We start from the raw sequence: 18,259 nt of genomic DNA, 5'->3' as shown, positions 1-18,259 counted from the left end.
TCAGAAAATCGCCTTTTTCCGCTTATCGGTGACAATAATTGGGTATTGGCGCCAATACATACCTAACAGAGGCGCCGATAACCGAAAATCGGCACTTTTCGGCGCCGATAAGCCCAAAAAGTGCCGGAAATCGCCGATTTTCGGTTATCATCACACCCCCAGAACGGAACCCCCACCGATAACCGAGGATTGCCTGTAAGGAGAAAACTTATGGTAAATGTCATTGTTAGCAAGGGTAGAAGGTACTTAATCACTACTAGACAAGTTAGAGAGGGATAGAAATGAAAGTGACCTCTAGAGTTGAGAAACAAGCTTCCCGTAGCCTAGAATTCTACCCTAGCCTAGGGTAGAAGACAGCGCTGCTATTCCTTCTTCCCCCCTTCCTGCCCTTTTTTCTCCTGCTTCTAGCCCTCCTATTTTTAATCCACCCACTCCTGTGCCTGGCTCCCTTGCTTCTGACCTTTGCCATTGCCAGACTCAAGTCTAGGTTTAACAAGAAATTAACCTAGTAGTGATACAGTGAATTGGAGGAGGTGTTTAGCTCAGTGTTTAAACCCATGGGTCCTGAATCTTGTGTCAATCCCAAATCTTAACGATCTATTCAAGTCTTTTGATATGTCTAAGCAGGAAAGGAAGATATGGTCTCCTGGAACCTGGATGTAGTGTTGAAGTGGCTGAGAGGTCCCGCTTTTCAATCCCTTTGTTCTTCTGCTCAGAGAAACCTTACTCAGAAGACTCTCTTCCTCGCGGCCTTGGCTACTGCTAACATACTGGCGAGTTCCAAGACATCAATAAAGGGTAAATTGTTTCATATGGAGAGAGAGTTTGCTTCTTCACCCTTGGATTTTTAGCCAAGAACCAGGCCCCTTCCAAGCTCTGGCCCTGCTCTTTCTCCATTAAGACCGTAATGGATACCTTGGCTCTGAGGAAGACGAGAGAGTTCTTTGTCATGCTGTTGGGGTTTAAGGTATTACCTGAGCAGGACCGAGAAGATCAGAGGACCATCCAGTAACCTCTGGTGCTCTGTCAAGAACCCATCTCGCCCTCTGACTAAGAATGCATTGTCCTTCTTCATCAAAGGACAGTGTCTACCTTACTGTCTTTCAGGCACATATGTCACTCACTTCCATTCTGCAGTTGACCTAATGGAAGTGCAAACCGATCTTCACGTCTCACTATTTGAAAGAAGTTGAAACAGTGTTTGAAAATTGCAGTACCTTGGGGCTGTTATCAGCAGCTGGCATGGTACTGGGTGAGGAAGCATAGGAATCTCTCTTTTCTCCTACTATCTCTTCAACTCAAAGTAGAGTGTCGAATTTTCAGGAGCTATTGGGTACAGTGTACCTGGAGTACCCACCATTTTTAGTGGATGGGTTGTGGTGTTTTCATTGTAGGTGAAAGCGTTGTCTGGTTGTTTTTATTGTGGTACTGCGCCCAGGGCAAGGGCACTTATTGATGCTTTGCTAGCCATCGGACATATCCTTCGCTGCAGAGCTGCCACCTAAGCAGAGGCACTCCATGGCTATACTGCTACGCCACTACTGGTTAAGATTAGCACCAACCAGAGGCAGTAATTTCCTGCAGTAGCTCTCTTACCAAATAAGAAAATGAAAAGCATTGTTTCAGTGCTATCAACTTTTCTATTTCAAAGTCATTATCATAATTTAATGTTTTGGAGTAGAATATGTCTGTGCATCCTAACCCCTGTCAGTGTGGGATTCAACTATGTACTGTAATTACTTGGTAAATTACTTACAGTACAGTATATAAAAATGTTATTTTCATGATAAAATTAAGTTTTATGTACTGCATACTGTGCTTACCAAGTAATTATGGATTGGACCCCACCCTCCTCCCCTCATGGACATAGGGGCACAAACAGAATGTGGTTTTCTGCTAAGTCATTTCCAGTACTCCTGTTGGTGGGTAGGGCTTGTCACCTACTCTAAACTATCGAAGCACTACCGCAATTTTTAAAATAAAGGTTGCCACGCAAGTTAGAACTATAGTTTTATAATTACTTGGTAAATATATATGAAACTTAATTTTTTCATGAAAATAACATTTTACAGATATTTTCTCTCAGATCACCATGATCCTCATATAGGTGGTGCTGATGTAATGGTCACAGAACTATGTAATAAAACAAGTTCATTGTTGTTTCTTGCCTCCCATTTGCTTTATTAACCAACCAACCAACCCCAACAGGAGGTGGGACATTAAACTAAGGGAATGTTGTGCAAACTGGATGAGGCGGGGTTTATATTTTATAGGGCAATAAATTTACTATTATAGCACCAATTTGCACATGGCAAGGTTTAAGGGAATTATTATGGCAATTTCCTTTTTGTATTTTATTTTAAACCTACTTATTGGGAACACCCAAGTAACTGAGAGTAGATACAAAAGTAAACACGAGACTAATTGTCAAGGTTGAAAATATCCTACTAAATCAAAGTAAGCAGTCAAGGTTCCCTTTTATGCCAAAGCAGTGCACTGTGAAAAGTAAGTGGTAGAGATTGGGGTTGTCTGAGACCTTAGATTAGGCAAATGAACAACATTCAGAACACCTATGCTGTACATGTATAGGATCCCTTATGAAATGATGGACACACCAACAGAAAAATTAGCTTCACTGACTAAATTGCTAATTATTCTTTAGTTTAGTAATGGTGAAACTATCCGTGGCAAAAATGGTAGCTCTTTGCTAATCGCTAATTTATTCATACCAAATAACATTTAAAATCAGCATTATATATTTGATAAAGATTCTTTCATTTCAATACTGTGGTATCTGTAGATTCGTTCAAAGCCGTCAAATAATGTTAAATTATTACAAAGCTTAATACTTGTTTAAAATAGAATGTTTTCTTGTGATAATACTTTTAGCTTATTTTCCCAGGAATGTATTTATACCAAAGATGTACAATATCAAATATATTTGAGAAATTTGAAAGACAAAATATATTTATTCTGAAACTTTTCAGACTTGCAAATAATTTTAGGCAGATTGAATTTAAGATTTTAATAGAAATGGTAGAACTGTATTGAAGAAATTAACTTTTTCTGAAGTCAGAAATTAAAAAGCTTTTTTGTAAAAGTAAATTAGATGTTCCCATGTGAAGGAAGTCTTTTATTTTGGGGTTGCCCCTCTTCATCGTGTCTAAGGGGTTTTGAAGCTGCTGTAAAAACCATTGTCTTCCTCTTCCTCAGTTGCAGTTGCAGTTGAGGGAAAACCTGTATCTTTTGACTTAATCATATTTTGAGGTTTACATTTCATCACATATATCTCAATACCCATTTATCAACGTCACTCCAAACCCTCACACATTAGGAATTGGCAATATAAATTTTTGTAAGAATAAGTGCCACTAACATTTTTGCCAACTACTGTAGAATTTAATGATGTTCTTTAAATCACCTGTGCTAATTCCATACTGCCCATACATAATAATGTATTTTGAAAGTAGTAAGTAAATATAATGAACTAGGAGGCTGATGGTGGTTGTGTCTAGAGTTGTTTTAATAAACCAGAAAAAATCAAGGTAATGAGTATGCCAAGTAGTAACTGCCAAAAAATGAAACAGAAAATACAAAGAAATTGCAGAAATATTTAGTAAAAACACAACGTTAAATATTTACGAAGCATGCTGAAATATGAAATGTTTTGAAATTAGAGATATACTTAAAACTTGTTTGTTCATATACAGAACAAACCTTTTTGTCTTGACATAAATATCCTAAAAATATCATAAGGAATTGGTGGCAACAGGAGTCAGCCAATAGGGGAGTAGGAGGAAGCAACACAACCTGCCTTACCCCCGCTACGCACCATCATGCCAGTTTCTCTCTAACTGCCTTCGTAGCAAGGAGCCAGTTATTTTGCACTTTCTGCCCGCATTACGCCTTGGCATTCTTGTTGTTTCTTTCTTGTTTTGTTGTGTGATTTCTGTGCGATATTGTGTTTGTGTGTGTTTTTTGCATTTACTGTACTGAATTGAAAATCCATGATTCAGCTAAGCTTCCCAGGCGCCAGAGACGATGCCTTGGGTCTGGTTGTAACCCTTGTTCTCGATACCTGTCTTTGGATACAGACCCCCATTCCACTTGTAGTAGGTGCAGAGCTAGCAATTGCAGGGTAAGTAACCCATGTTCTGAGTGTTGCCTTTGGCCTGAGCAATGGAGGAGATTTGATAATAAGAGGACACCGATGGCACCATCTTGGGATGGCTTTTTGCCTCCCTTGGCGGCAGGCATTTTAATTCCTTCTTGTTCCACCTCTTCTTTACCAAAATCCCCTCTCACTGCTGCTTCTTCTCATGAAGATTATTCTCTCTCATTCTTCTTTGATTTCATCTTTAGAAGATTCGAGGGGGGGGAGTTTGGGAGATCTTGTAATTGATGTTGCTGCCCCTGTTCTTTTGGGGGTTAAAGCTTCCCCCCCCATGAGGGAGGAGGCATCCCCCTCTTATACAGTCTTTTCAGGGGGAGATGCTCAGATATCTGAGTGAGTGTTGGGGCATTGCTAGGCCTATCAGGGATACCAACCCTTTCAGGCCTTTTGTCTCATTGCATGTCGTCTCGCATCGCAGTGATGTCCACCGTAACAGTTTCCAGATCTTCAGTCTCCATGACGTCCTCTCATCTGTCAACAGCTCTCTCAGCACTTTGCTCCGTGCCGTCTCCCTCCATGCTGTGTCTGTCGACTTCCTTCGCTAAGCCTCCTACGTCTGCTCCCTCCGACACTCTCATTCAGGCTCTCTTTGACAGAGTTGAAGGCTTGTTTCTTAAGAAGCATGGCCGTGATGACTTACCAAATTCCAAGAAGAGAAGTTGCAGTTGTTCTTCGAAGAAACCAAATTCCAAGAAGAGAAGTTGCAGTTGTTCTTCCTCTTCTTCACCTTCACCTTCATCATCATCTGCCTCCTCTTCGTCATCTGTTCAGCCAATTCCTGTCAGACGTTGGAGGAAGAAAGATTTCATCACCCCTAACAAGAAGAGTCGCAGGCAATCTTCGGGCATTCGCTCCTCTTCTCCTACAGCTGATACTCGGCTGTCCAAGTACATCCATGTTGTTCCCATTCCTGCTTCTTCGCATAGCCATACTTCCTTCAAGGCATATGGTCACGTCTCTCCTGCTTTAGAACCAGTTTCTTGCCCGTCTCGTGCCACAGAAGACGAGTCCAGAGGGGAGACCTCTAGGATATCTAAGTATACAGATCGGACTTCTCCACATGAAATAGCGGTGATTTCTGCTCCATCTCCTCATCACATTCATGAATCGAATGTCCCCCAAGTCCTAGGAAAGATGATAAAGCTCCAATTAAGAAGTCAGTTGTGAAGGAATGCTCTCAGGACAGAGACCGTTCCCTTAGTCCTCGCCCTCATTCACATTCACGTTCTCCCAGGAGCGATCACGATCGGCACTCTCGCTCACACAGCTATGACCATAATCCACGCTCTTGTTCACACGGGCGTCACCATGCTTCATGTAATGACAGCCCAACACGGCTGTGCAGCCAACTAAGACATTCATCTGCTCATCGTGGTTCTTGTTCCCATTCTCGCGGGCCGGATCGGGATCAGGACAAGATTCCTCCTCGCTTTACAGATTTACAGGCCCCCAAGAAATTCCTGGGTCCTAAATGAGCATACGCTCTAATGGTGAACAACGATGTTCTGTCTCCCTCCGACTCGGTCTGATCATGATTCTCGTGGCTCAGAGGTAGAAGATACAGATCATCAAGAGTTTATGACTACCTATGCTAAGGTCGTTGAGTGTATTTGTGGGCTACCTCCTCTGATCAATTTCAGGCACTGAAGCTCTGCTTGGACCTAAGAAAGAGACTAAGTCTTCCTTGGGTTTACCATGCTCTAAGCATGCTGATTTCATTCTTACCCAAGTGAATTCTCTTGTCTCCAGGCAGGAAAATTCACTCTGCTCCAGTAGATCCTTCAAGCTGCTTCCTCCACCACTACCTCGACATAGACATTTTTATGCAACCTTCAAGGTTGCCTTGCGATCAAGAAAAGTTGATCCAGACCTGGTTCATTTAGGCTCAGGCATCTCATTAGACCAAATTAAAGAAGAAGAGACAACCATTCATCAGCTTTCCAGGCTGCTTCATGGCTTGATTTATGGGCAACTGCAGTGGCTAAGATATCTTCCACTACCATGGACAACACTGAAGAGAGTACCGCCGCCTTTAGGTGGTTGCTATCTGGCCGTAAGACAATTTCTTACAGAGCTCATTTAACAGCTAAAATGTGGGTCAGTTGGTTACTAAAAAGAGAAGAGATGCCGCCCTCTCCAAAGTCTTGAAATTTGTCAGTATGGATTCCATACTAGCTTTATGGGTTGGAGATATCTTAAACTCCTTATCTGTCTTCCCCAAGGACCAGTTTGACACTGTAGTCAACAGGCGTAGAGCAGACAACAATGACTGTCTCGTACATCAAGCTGTCTCGAAATCCAAAATCAAGTCGTTGAAGTTTTCTTTGATGTGGAGAAAGCTTACATTACCACTTGGAGGGATGGTGTTCTGAAGCAGTTAGCTTCTTGGGGCATTGGAGGCAATATGTATTATTTCATTAAGCATTTTATATCAGATCGCTACCTAAAAGTTCGCATTGGATCTGCATTATCCTCTTCTGTATACAAGGAGGTGTCCCTCAAGGTAGTGTGCTAAGTGTTACCTTACTTACGATAGCAATCAATAGTCTGATGGACCACCTACCAACTAGGGTCCAAGGATCATTATTTGTAGATGACTTTGCTATCTACTGCAGCGGATCTACCGCTGCACAAGCCTGCAGGAAGCTTCAGACTGCAATAAATGCAGCTTCAAAATGGGCAGATGCTAGGGGATTTAAGTTTTCACCTCATAAAACTAAAGCTATCAGATTCACACGAACTAGAAAATGAGAGGAGATACCATCCCTCTTCTAAAAGACAATATCTTACCGTATGAAGATTATTACCTGATATTAGACAATTTAGGCTTTGTTGACACTTGACTTGTCAGTGATGTTCAGTTCTAGTTCTCAGAGTTTTAGGTATTGCAGCACAGGCTGCAATACTAGATTAACTAAAGCCTGTTATGACCGGCACGCACTGCATGACTTCTAGGAGTCAAATTTGTTTTCCAGGCTTGACTTGTAATGAATGTGAACATTGGGATGTTCAAATGTGGAAGATTTTGAATAGTCATTTGATGAAGTTAGACAGAGACAAAAAGAGGAAAGTGGCTTCGAGAGCCAGTAGTAAAAAGACTTTAGCTAGTCAGGTTTCTGCTAAGTCTGTTGCTGATAATGTTTCTGAGTCTGTATCTTTTATTCCACCCAATCCCAGTTCTCAGTCTGTTCCACCCTCTCCTCACCCCAGCTCCCTTACTCCCAATCCCAACCCCATTGCCAGCCATGAGCCGAGAGTTAACCAAAAATTTGGTTTATTAATGAATACTATGGAACATTTAGGCACTTCAGAGAGAGTCCTTATGGACAAGTTCCATGTCAAAATTGATTAACTGTTGTTAGTGGAGGAGGTGGATGCCTGTCCTGCCAATTCTCCTAGGCAAAGGTCCATGGCAAACTCCCCTAAACCTGGGAGGAGTCAAACTGGTAGCCCAAAGGGGGTTGAAGGGGTCTACCCACAGGCAGTCACCCCTCAGTTGGACCTGTTGTCGCCTTCCAGGTTACGACAGAACGCAACTGGAAAGGCATCTCAATGGAAGTGAGTCCTCTTTCGTTCTAGTCTGTCTAGTTCTAGTGAATCTAGTCCCAGGCGCCAATGGCACTTCAAAGACGTATCGCGTCCTTTGAAAAGACATGCAAAGGAAGTGTCTCATTCTTTTTCAGTGCCTGCTAAAAGGTTCAGAGAACCTTCTTAAGATAAACTCCCATCCTGCAGTTTTTGGGACAATCCTGAACGCTTCTCCCAGGATCACCCAGAGTTAGAGGGACAGTATTCGACGGTTTGGCATCTCGCCCTTTCTCGTAAGTGCTCGCCTTTGTCTAGGAACTTGTCATCGGCTGAGTGCCCATCCATCGCTCTGGAGTATTCTTCTGTGCATAAGAAAGTGTCTGAGCACCCATTAGCACCCAAGCCCCTAGCTCCTGGATCCCTATTTGCTGCTGGGCTCCCTCAGGGTCTCGAGTGCCCAGCTCCTGGATCCCTAATTGCTGCCAAGCTCCCTTGGGCTCTCAAGCGCCATTAGTGCCAGAGTACTCAGCAATTCCTCAGTCTTTAGCAACTCCCGCAAAGCGGCCTTTGGCTCCAGAGCGCCCAGTGGTGCCATAGCTTCCGTTGATGTCTGAACATTTGATAGCAGAATGTTCAGTCCTATCTGAGTTCCTGTTGGTGCCCAAGCATCCATTAGTGAATGAGAGCCAGTTAGCTCCTAAGCTCATTTTAACTCCCAGTAGCCCACTGACTGCCGAGCTTCCTTTGGCACCAGTTCTCCCTGTCTCCACTTCGAAACTCCCGGCACCCACTCCTGTCATTGGGGTATCGAATCCGGCCATTGCTCAGCTGCCCCCTCATCTTCAGTCTCTTGCCTCGGCACAACAGGCTCCCGCAGTATTGGACCCTTCTTTTGTGACTATTCAATGTCAGTTGGACAACATCTTCGGTTTAATCAAGAAAACCCCTTCAACTCCTCAACCTCTTGCAGAATTGCCTCCCATTTCTTCAGATGAGGAAGAGGAAGTGGACCCAGTTACCCCACCTACTGCATATGATTCGTTGCTAAGGTTTTTGTTGGCAGTGTTAACTAATTTTTTCTCGCCTGCAGCTCTGGCTTCCCCAGCTTGCATGAAGTGGAAAGTTGGCTCTCAGGGAAGAGAGAGCAGGGAAGAGCCTCCTTTAGTTGCCCTCCTTCCAGACTCTCACAGAGGAGATATTTGCCCTATGCAACTGGAGAGGCCCCATCCTTGGGAGCTTCTGCCTCCTCCCAGGGGGACTTCTCTGGTCTGATAGATTCTTCCCAGAGGTCTTTTTCAATTTGCTAAAATCCTTTTCTCAACATCAGAACTGGATCACTTGATGAAACACCTCTTTAAGGTCTTCAAAGTGCTAAGCTTCTTAGATTGGGCAGTAGGTGCCCTTGCTTGCAAGGTTAGGGATTGTCATCATGTACGGGAGGACTACACCTCAGATTTTCCAGGGGTCATCTTGTCTCAACAAGGGCATGAGTGACGGCTCTCTGGAGTTGGCTTCCCTTTTTGCGATGGGAATTTTAAAGAAAATAGAGCCTTGGTGTTCCTACACTGCAAAAGGAGTGACCCTTTTGCAAAACTCCACTCTCCTCTTTTCCCCACTTGATCAGCAACGTCTGTTCCCACAGGCAACAGTGCTACAGATTGCATCAGATCTTCTGAAAAAATCTACTCAGGACCTTCTTGCTCAATCTGCAAGACTCCTTAGAGAGACTCCTTCTTTCAGTTCTAGGACAGTTTTCCCCTTTCAATCGCAGTCCTTTCATGGTAGAAACAGACAAAGAGGCTTTCCCAGGCCTAGTGCAAATGCCTGATTTGCCTCTCGGGCAATCAAGAAGTCCTCCACAAAACCCTCCTTTCGTAAATGAGAACCTCATCCTCCGTACTCCGGTAGAGCAAGGCTCCTCCGCTTTTGGGAACATTGGGAAGTGAAAGGAGCAGAAACCTGGATTGTGGAAGTTGATAACCTACTCCGTAGGCTCCAAGAGGTATTCTGCCCTCTCTCAAGAAGCATCATCCCTCCACAAGAAAGAAGCCATCAAAGTGGTCAAGGACACCTGCTCTCCGGGGTTCTACAATCATCTGTTTGTAGTCCCCAAGGCCTTAGGAGGCTGGAGGCCAGTTCTGGATGTAAGTGCCCTGAATTTGTATGTCCAGAAAACCTGGTTCAAAATAGAAACGAGCCAATCCTTCCTAGCATCCATTCACCAAGGGGATTGGATGATTTCAGTAGACTTGAGGGATGCATACTTCCATATCCCCTCTCCTCAGGACTTATGGAAGTTCTTAAGGTTCATTTCCCAGAACAGGGTATCGGTTCAGGGCCCTTTGCTTCGGACTGTCCACGGCTCCCCAGGTACAGTATTCATGCAAGTCTTAGCTCCCATAGCGAACTGGTTACATCTGATGGGAGTCAACATTTCACTCTACCTAGACGATTGGCTCCTTCGTTGTCAATTAGGGGAGAAATGTACCGAGGCCCTTCAAAAGACCCTTCTGCTAACCCAAGACTTCTGCCTTTTAATAAACTTTCAAAAGTCCCAACTGCCTCCTTCTCAGGAGATAGCATGTTTGGGGATGAGGATAAACTCTCTGACTTCTCGGGTTTTTCCCTCCCTCAAAACGGATAGAATCTTGCCTTCAGAAGGCGGACAAATTCCTCTCCCTTCAGTCTTGCTCTGTGAACAGTTGGATGAGCCTACTAGGGGCCCTCCCGTCTTTGGAGCAGTTCGTAACTCTGGGAAGGCTGCACATGAGGAACTTACAATTTTATCTAAGAGTCAGTTGGGACAGAGAGAAGTATCCGGACACTTTCGTTTTCCCAGTAACTCCAGGAATCAAAGAGGACCTGCTTTGGTGGAGATCAAGAGATAGACTCCCCCAAGGGAAGTCACTCCTTCCTCTGAGCTCCAACCTAGTGTTTTATTCAGATGCTGACCTAGGTTGGGGAGCTCTCCTGGGAGACTGGGAGGTCTCTGGGATTTGAACTCTAGAACAGAAGAAATGGCATATAAATGTAAAAGAGCTGAAAGCAAGTCACTAGGGATTGCAAGCTTTTGCAGTAGAAGTGTTCAACAAGACAGTGACAGTCCATTTGGACAATACCACAGTACTGTCTTATGTCAGGAAGCAGGGGGGAGACATTTTTGTTTACCCTTTGCGAAGCAGCAAGAGCCCCTTCTCATATGGGCGGATCAGAACCATACAAAGATCTTAACCAGATTTATTCAGGGAAAGTTAAATGTATTAGCCGACAAACTGAGCCACCAGAAGCAAGTTCTCCCCACAGAGTGGACCCTAGACTCCCTAGTGTGCCTACAACTTTGGAAACTGTGGGGACAGCCAGTTCTGGATCTGTTTGGACCACCAAGAACCATAGTCTTCCTCTGTGTTGTTCGCCAGCCCCGGATCCACTAGCATGGGCGACGGATGTACGTAATGCTCATAGACTGGTCTGACAAAGACCTTTACGCCTTTCCTCCATTCAAGATGGTGAGGGAATTTATCAACAAGTTCCGAAATCACCAAAATGTGACTATGACTCTAGTACAGGTAGTGCCATTTTGGAAAGCCCAGGAGTGGTTCCCAGACTTGCTAGAGCTTCTGACAGATTTTCCGAGACTATTGCCTCAAAAACCCAATTTACTCAAGTAGCCACATTTCAGATGTTTCCACCAAAGACTGTCCACTCTGGCCCTGACTGCATTCAGACTGTCAGAAAATTGGTGCAAGTGAAGAGCTTTTTAGAGTCAGTTGCAGAGGCTATTGCTCAGTGCAAATGCCAATCCCTGAGCAAGGAATATCAGGCGAAGCGGACAGTCTTCCGATCCTGGTGCAAAAGACATAACATCTCGTCGTCTAAGACGTCTGCAGCAGAGATTGGAGATTTCCGGTTTTATTTAAGATCATCTAGAGGACTGTGTTCCGCAACCATTAAGGGCTACAGAGTAATCAATGTTGAGCTCAGTTTTTAGGCACAGGGGAGTAGATCTCTCCTTTAATAAAGATTTGTCTGATTTCATCAAGTCATTTGATACTACCAAACAGGAGGAAGCAAAGTTGGTGGCCTGGAACCTGGACGTGGTCCTTAAGTGGCTGTTGGAACCCTGTTTAGAACCCCTACGTTCAATCTATGAGAGATCTCACAAGGAAGACTTTGTTTCTGGTAGCATTAGCTACTGCTAAATGTGTTAGCGAGCTACATGCAATAGACAAGAGAATTAGGTTTTCCCAGGGTAATACTGCACAGTTTGTTCATTCACCTTCGGTTTTTTAGCGAAAAACAAGACCCCTTCCAATCCCTGGCCTCTTTTTTTTTTTTTTTTTTTTTTTTTTTTTCTAAAAAGAGTCTGATGGATATCTTAGGTTCTGAAGAGGAAGAGAGGACTCTTTGCCCTGTAAGGGCACAGAAATACTATGTACAAAGAACTGAAAAGATTCATAGTGCATCAAGCAACATTTGGTGCTCAGTAAAGGATCCCGCACGTCCTCTCTCTCAAAAAATGCCGTGGCATTTTTTCTAAAAGACCTAATCTCAGAGGCTCACTCTCAGATTAAGGAGGATGTCTTACCCTCAGTTAAAGTGAAAGCACACGAAGTGAGGGCGGTAGCCATGTCCCTGACTTTCAAATACAATTTGTCTCTTTCCTCAATTATCCAAACAACATATCAGAAGTACAAGTCAATTTTTGCATCTCAATACTCGCACGAAAATTGAAACATACAAAAATTGAAGTACCTTGGGTCCATTTTTGACTGCTGGCATGGTGCTGGGAGAGGGAGTGTAGGAAGTATCCCTTCCATCCTTTTTATCTTCACCTTGAAATAAGTGTGTCGAGTCATAGGGAGCCCTGGGGTACTATGTACGTGGAGTGCCCACCAGTTTGTCTTTTAATGGATGGGTAGTGGTTTTTAATTTGTGGTTTAGGAGACTAAATTGTTTACTCTGGTTGTTTTTTGTATGGTACTGAGCCCAGGGCAGGGGTAACATTTTAATTCTTTGTTAGCAATCGGAAAACTCCTTCACTGCAAAGAATCCCACTAAAGTAGCAGGCACTCCACTGCTATACCCACCACGCCGCAACAGGTGTAGATGAGTGCCAACCAGAGGCAGTATTTTCCTGCAGCAGCTCTCTCACCAGGTAAGGAACCAGCAAGCATTTTACCAGTGCTAGCAAATTTTCTCTTATTTCATTACAATTATTAGAGTAGATAGGTCCATGCATCCCACCTCCTTCAATGTGGGATTCAGCTATGTAATTACTTGGTAAGTTGCTTATAAAAGAATGCCATTTCTATAATAAAATAAAGTTTTATATATACTTAGCAAGTAATTACATGATCAGATCCCTCTCTCCTCCCCTTGCATGGACAGCAGGGCATAAACAAATTGAAGCTCTGTGCTGAGCTGGTTCCTCTCTTACCCTGAAAGTGGGCAGGGTTAGTCGCCTAGCCAAAAAAAAAAGTAGCGCTACTGTGAATCTCAATATTTTAGCTGCCGACGACTTGAAACTTATGGCTATGTAATTACTTGGTAAGTAAATATAAAACTTTATTTTATTATAAAAATGTCATTTTCATAAAATCTCAAAAGCTGTAATCGACAGGATGTAGCAACTGTGGAGGGAAATAGAATACATTGATTGGTACTACAGTAAAAGGCATGTTGGTGGGGAAAGTGATTGGTTGATCCAGCATATGATGGAAAGACAACTTCCTGGAGATCTTACATGAACTTGGTATTGAAGATTTACATGATAACTGGATGGAGATCGTACAAATCAGTGATGCAGAAAGATTAAGTAAGAGTAGCAGGCTTTGCAATGTCTGAGAGCCAGAGTGAATGATTGAATTGAAAATGGATAAACCACATTATTTTGTAGATAAAATATAAATATTCCTTCTCATGATGACTGCTAGATGTGGTGAAAATCAGCATTCGTTGGATTTTACAGTTACAGTTATTTTGCTCTACTTTACCTCCAAGCTTTGGAATTATCCTCTGTTCATGGCTCTTAGTCTTCCATCCTTTAAGATTTGGGTCTGTCACTCCCATTTTGGTCAAGATCGTGACTTCTTCAATTTTTTTTTATTGGACATGTGCTGAAGGGGAGCACTGTATTTTGTTTCTTATTCCATTGTCCTTTGCATTAAAAATTCATCATCAACATATTCCTTGCTCATTTATGGTAGTCTTGAATTTTAGATAGTAAAAATCCCTGTGAACGATATTTGAAAGATCTCATCTGTTTGTCTTATGTCTTTTGCATTCTTCTCCTTCAAATGCATTAGTCCTAATATTCTCACCTATTATGCTAGGGAAACTATGAACTTTTAACATGACTATATCAGTTGGGGGGAGAATGTTCTTCAGATTATTTTCAAATGATTCAAAGAAGATATATGCATCTGCAGTAAACATGGATCTTTACATAGCCTAATCTTGTATGTGCAGTGAAGACATTAACGATAACGCATGAAGATAACATATATATATTAATTAATAGATGAAATTGATAACTATTTACAATTTGTCTTGAAATAAGGGTAGGTATAAAACAAGGTACTTTTAGTAATTTTGAGAACTCAAACCAATGATGATGAAGGGGGGTAGATAAAGAATAAGTGAGTTCAAACAGTAGTAATGCTTGATAGTTTTATTGTTTTCTGGAAGATGAATTTAGTATATTCTAGAAATGCAATGTACGGTACTTGATTCATCATAGGTTAGGGGTTTAACTAATAAATTCAGTTGTGGGTGGAGCATTTTCCCTTGTGAAGACACTAGTTCTTCCTTTCGAAATGTAACAGAACCCAACAGTTGAATTACTAGTAGTATTAGGCATCCTCTTGAAATACCAATCAGATGAAATGGAAAGAGTCCAAAATGCTAAAGGAGCAATTATGATCGACCTCAGTAATTTTGCTATCATATATCCAACCATGGTCTTTCTATAGAAGAATTAGCATGCATATAGTGTTACTACAGCATTATTGCAGATGAAACCAAGGAAATAAATTCAAGTAGAATGTTAAATGTTTGAAAGCACAAGCTTCACTTTCATTTATAGGTGAAATATACAGTAGAAATGGAGATGAAGATACAGTAGATGACAGGTATGAATAGGTAGAGGTTAGGTCAAGATATGTGAACCAAATCATTAGGTTACTGAACTTTTAAAATGTGTAAATCAGGATTCATCAGGCAAGTTATGACCTTTTGAATTTTGAAAAGGGTAGATTGCCACAAAAGTTTAAGAGGAGAGGTACATAACAGTAATTTGAAGATGTCAAGCAAAAGAGGAGCCCTGTGTTTTTTATTCATATGTAAATCGACATAGCTGTCTTAGTCTTGAATGGTCCTGCAGGATGCTTGCCATATATCGAATGGTCAGTGGTATGGTATGCTTCATCATTTTTGCTTCTATAGTGGAAGTAATGTAATAACCATTTAAGTTGCAATTAATGAGAAAAGGCCACCAGTGGGCAGCTGTAAATTGAAGAGTTTTAATGAGGCTAAGGGAAGAGGATTTCCAACCCATTTTAAGAACTTTAAAAAATTATTGGCCTATAGTCTGGGCGATTTATAGTTTTTATATGTTAAGTAGAAATAACCTTCTCTAATAGGAAAAGCACATCTGACCCACCTTGCATAATGTGAGTATGAAATGAATTTCATGAAAATAAGCACTCATGGCAGAATAGAGATGTTTATGTTATCTGGGAATTGTTTGTGTAATGGGGGAACAGTTTCTTATTACTTCCTCAAGCATGGTTTGAGGACACTTGAATTGCAGTGAAATATTAATTTAGTACTAAGCACTCTAACATTGAGGCATAATAACAACTAGATAACAACAGCCAAGCATACAGTTATTTGAGATTTGGCCATTTGGAGTTGATAGTTCATAAAACATATTGGCATTGAAATCTGTTGTGATTTAGATTAGTTTATACGAACATTGGACTACAGTGCTGTATTCAAATGTTATTAAATTGGAAGGGCAAATGGCTGTCCCAACTGTAGTTGAATGTTGAAGGGTTTTTGGTGAGACTTACTGTAAGAATTTTCACAGAAAGCATTTCCACAGTCTTTTTGACATACATTTAATATGCATTATCAAAGTATATTTTTGGATGCTTCTTGAAGTAAAATTATACCACTCAAGAAGGTGAGGCAAACTGGAAAACTCAAGAGAGTGTAGTCATTCCAACTCACAAGACAAAAAATATGCTTCTCTTTTTCTAATACCTTCTCTTTGTTTTTACAGTGCTAATAATTTTTGTTGTCTATTATATCTGATTAATTTTCAGGTATGTTTTAGAAGATGGTGTGCTTCACAAGGGAACTTGGCTTGCAGAAGGTGTAGGAGCTAAAGTCACAAGAACACTGGATCCTATAAGTTTTTCAAATGTCTTGAAATTCCGGACTCCTGGTAAGAATCATTGTACAGTACTGTAGTTGGTCAGGTACTATACCCTATCAAAAAAAGTAGGTAGGTTTTGAATGAAAGTAAACTGAAACTTGAGAGATGACTACCATAACCCCCTGGGGCAAAAAATTTCTTATTTGCTGTTCTACCAAATCGGGGAAATGACCAGAAAAAAATCCTTTTCATGCATGAATAAGATTTTCATAAAGCAGTCATGATTTCAACAAGCAGTTGTCATTTTTTGTCACAAATCATTGGGTACATGTTAATGATAGACAGTGAATGTTATATCCATGAAAAAGTTCTTAATTGAAGACTTCTTTCATGCAAACTCTTGACAAAAGATCAAAATTTCCAAATATTGTAGTCAAGTTGTCTACCATATCTGTTCCTAACATATTTTGCTTGTCAACTATTAGCAATTTATGTTGATAAATATCACCGCCATTTGTACTAACACTGCAGCCAGACGGTATTCTTCTTAAGATAAAATGTCCAAACATATAATCATACTACTCAAGCACCTCCTACAACATTCCATAAAAGAACAATTGCAACCTGACCCCTCACCCCTCTGAGTTCCTATGCTCTGTTAGTCAGCTGCAAAAAGTTCATATTAATGAGTATATCTGCCATTGTTACAAATATTACAACCAAAATGTCATCCTATTATAATACAATATCTAAAAATACTCTCCCACAATTCTACTCCCTTAGGTAACATTCCAGTATAAAACATAGCATGTACATTTGTCACTTACCCCACGTCTGCAGTACGGTTTATGGAGGTCATGGCAGAGAGGGATTCAGAGCAGTAGAGGGCTCTGCTACAGGTTCTTTGGTTGTAGATCAACAACCTCCAAGGACTATGTTCCTCAGCATCCAAGGGTATAGGGTCATCAATTTACAAGGGCTTTGGGTAGTTGAGGTCTAAATGCTAAGGGCCTGACTCCAGAGGCTTAGGATCAGGGCCTCAAAAAGTTGCAGGCAATGGGAGGGAGTGACAGATGAAGAAGAAAAGGCTCATGTAGAAGCTTTCCTAAATTAATCATAAATTAATGCTGCTCTCTTAGCCTGGAAGTGCCTTTACATGATAGTTCAGCATGATTCATAGCTGTTAAAATCAAAACATATCTGATGTAGTCTTCCTAGGTACTTTCTGTTGATTTTCTTATTTCCCATCTTTTTGCTGTCATCCATTGTCTTTACTTTCATAGGGTTGGTGACACTCAAGATGTTATGTTCATTTGTCATTTTTGAATCTGGTGCATCATCGTCTTGTTGCACTGAGTCAACTTCCTCCCCTGTGAGCTTAATAAGGACGTTAGTGGCTGAGGCACCTTGAACAAGTCTGATAAATTCCTCCTGGAACATAGTGCCAGGCCACAATTTTGGTGATGTCTTCGCTGACTTGACTTCTCTACCCCATCCCAGACTTGAGTAGCCATGTAAATAGCATCTTTAAATTAACTGAAAATCTAGAACACAAAAGTTAGAGGTTAATCATTTTAGCAGCCTGTGGCAAAGTTGTTTGAGGGATGCCCCTAGCAGATAAATCCATCTTACCATTGTAAATTTGGATGGGATTCAGGTCACACTCAATTATGAGCTCTGTGAAGACATTGTTGTAGTCTTCAATAACTTCAGTAGAGGCAGACTTGGCTCTGCTACCAATTTTTTTTATTATATGATTCCATGATGTGCCTCAGTCTACAGTACTTTTTGAGAAAACTCAGCATTGTGATTTTCATCCATTTTTAAAATATCTTTACCTTTTCTGTGATGACTAGGCCCAAGGTGGATGCCCCTTTACTGCATCATGAAGCACTTGCCCAGTGTGGCTAACTTGGCTTTTTACAGAGCTGAAACCAGAATTCCTTGAATCTAAATGCATAGTTCTCTGTCTCTTGATATGGAATTTAGAGCTGATTTTTCTTGCCTCTGTTTTGACTTTCATGTCAACACCATTATTCTACATTTTTCAGAATTTAACTGTTTTTGGGGTATGTAATACTTAATGACAGTGCCTCTTCATGTGCATGTATGCTTGTCACTTAGCAGCCATTTTAGTTAAAAAAAAAATAACACAAACTGAAAATACCAATTCAGAT

The 18,259-nt window shown here is 41.5% G+C and overlaps 1 protein-coding gene across 5 annotated transcripts in view; it reads left to right on the top strand.

Annotated features, from left to right (window-relative positions):
* Hsepi (D-glucuronyl C5-epimerase) overlaps positions 1-18,259 on the top strand; it is a 230,812-nt gene that overhangs the window by 64,869 nt on the left and 147,684 nt on the right. For all 5 annotated transcript variants that reach the window (XM_067110122.1, XM_067110127.1, XM_067110123.1 and 2 more), the window contains exon 7: positions 16,030-16,151. In XM_067110122.1, coding sequence (XP_066966223.1) covers positions 16,030-16,151 — 122 coding nt within the window. The remainder of the gene's footprint in view (positions 1-16,029; positions 16,152-18,259) is intronic.

Source organism: Macrobrachium rosenbergii, chromosome 10 (assembly GCF_040412425.1).
Source record: "Macrobrachium rosenbergii isolate ZJJX-2024 chromosome 10, ASM4041242v1, whole genome shotgun sequence".
NCBI classification, from domain to species: domain Eukaryota; kingdom Metazoa; phylum Arthropoda; class Malacostraca; order Decapoda; family Palaemonidae; genus Macrobrachium; species Macrobrachium rosenbergii.
This window is presented reverse-complemented; position numbering and strand designations above follow the sequence as displayed.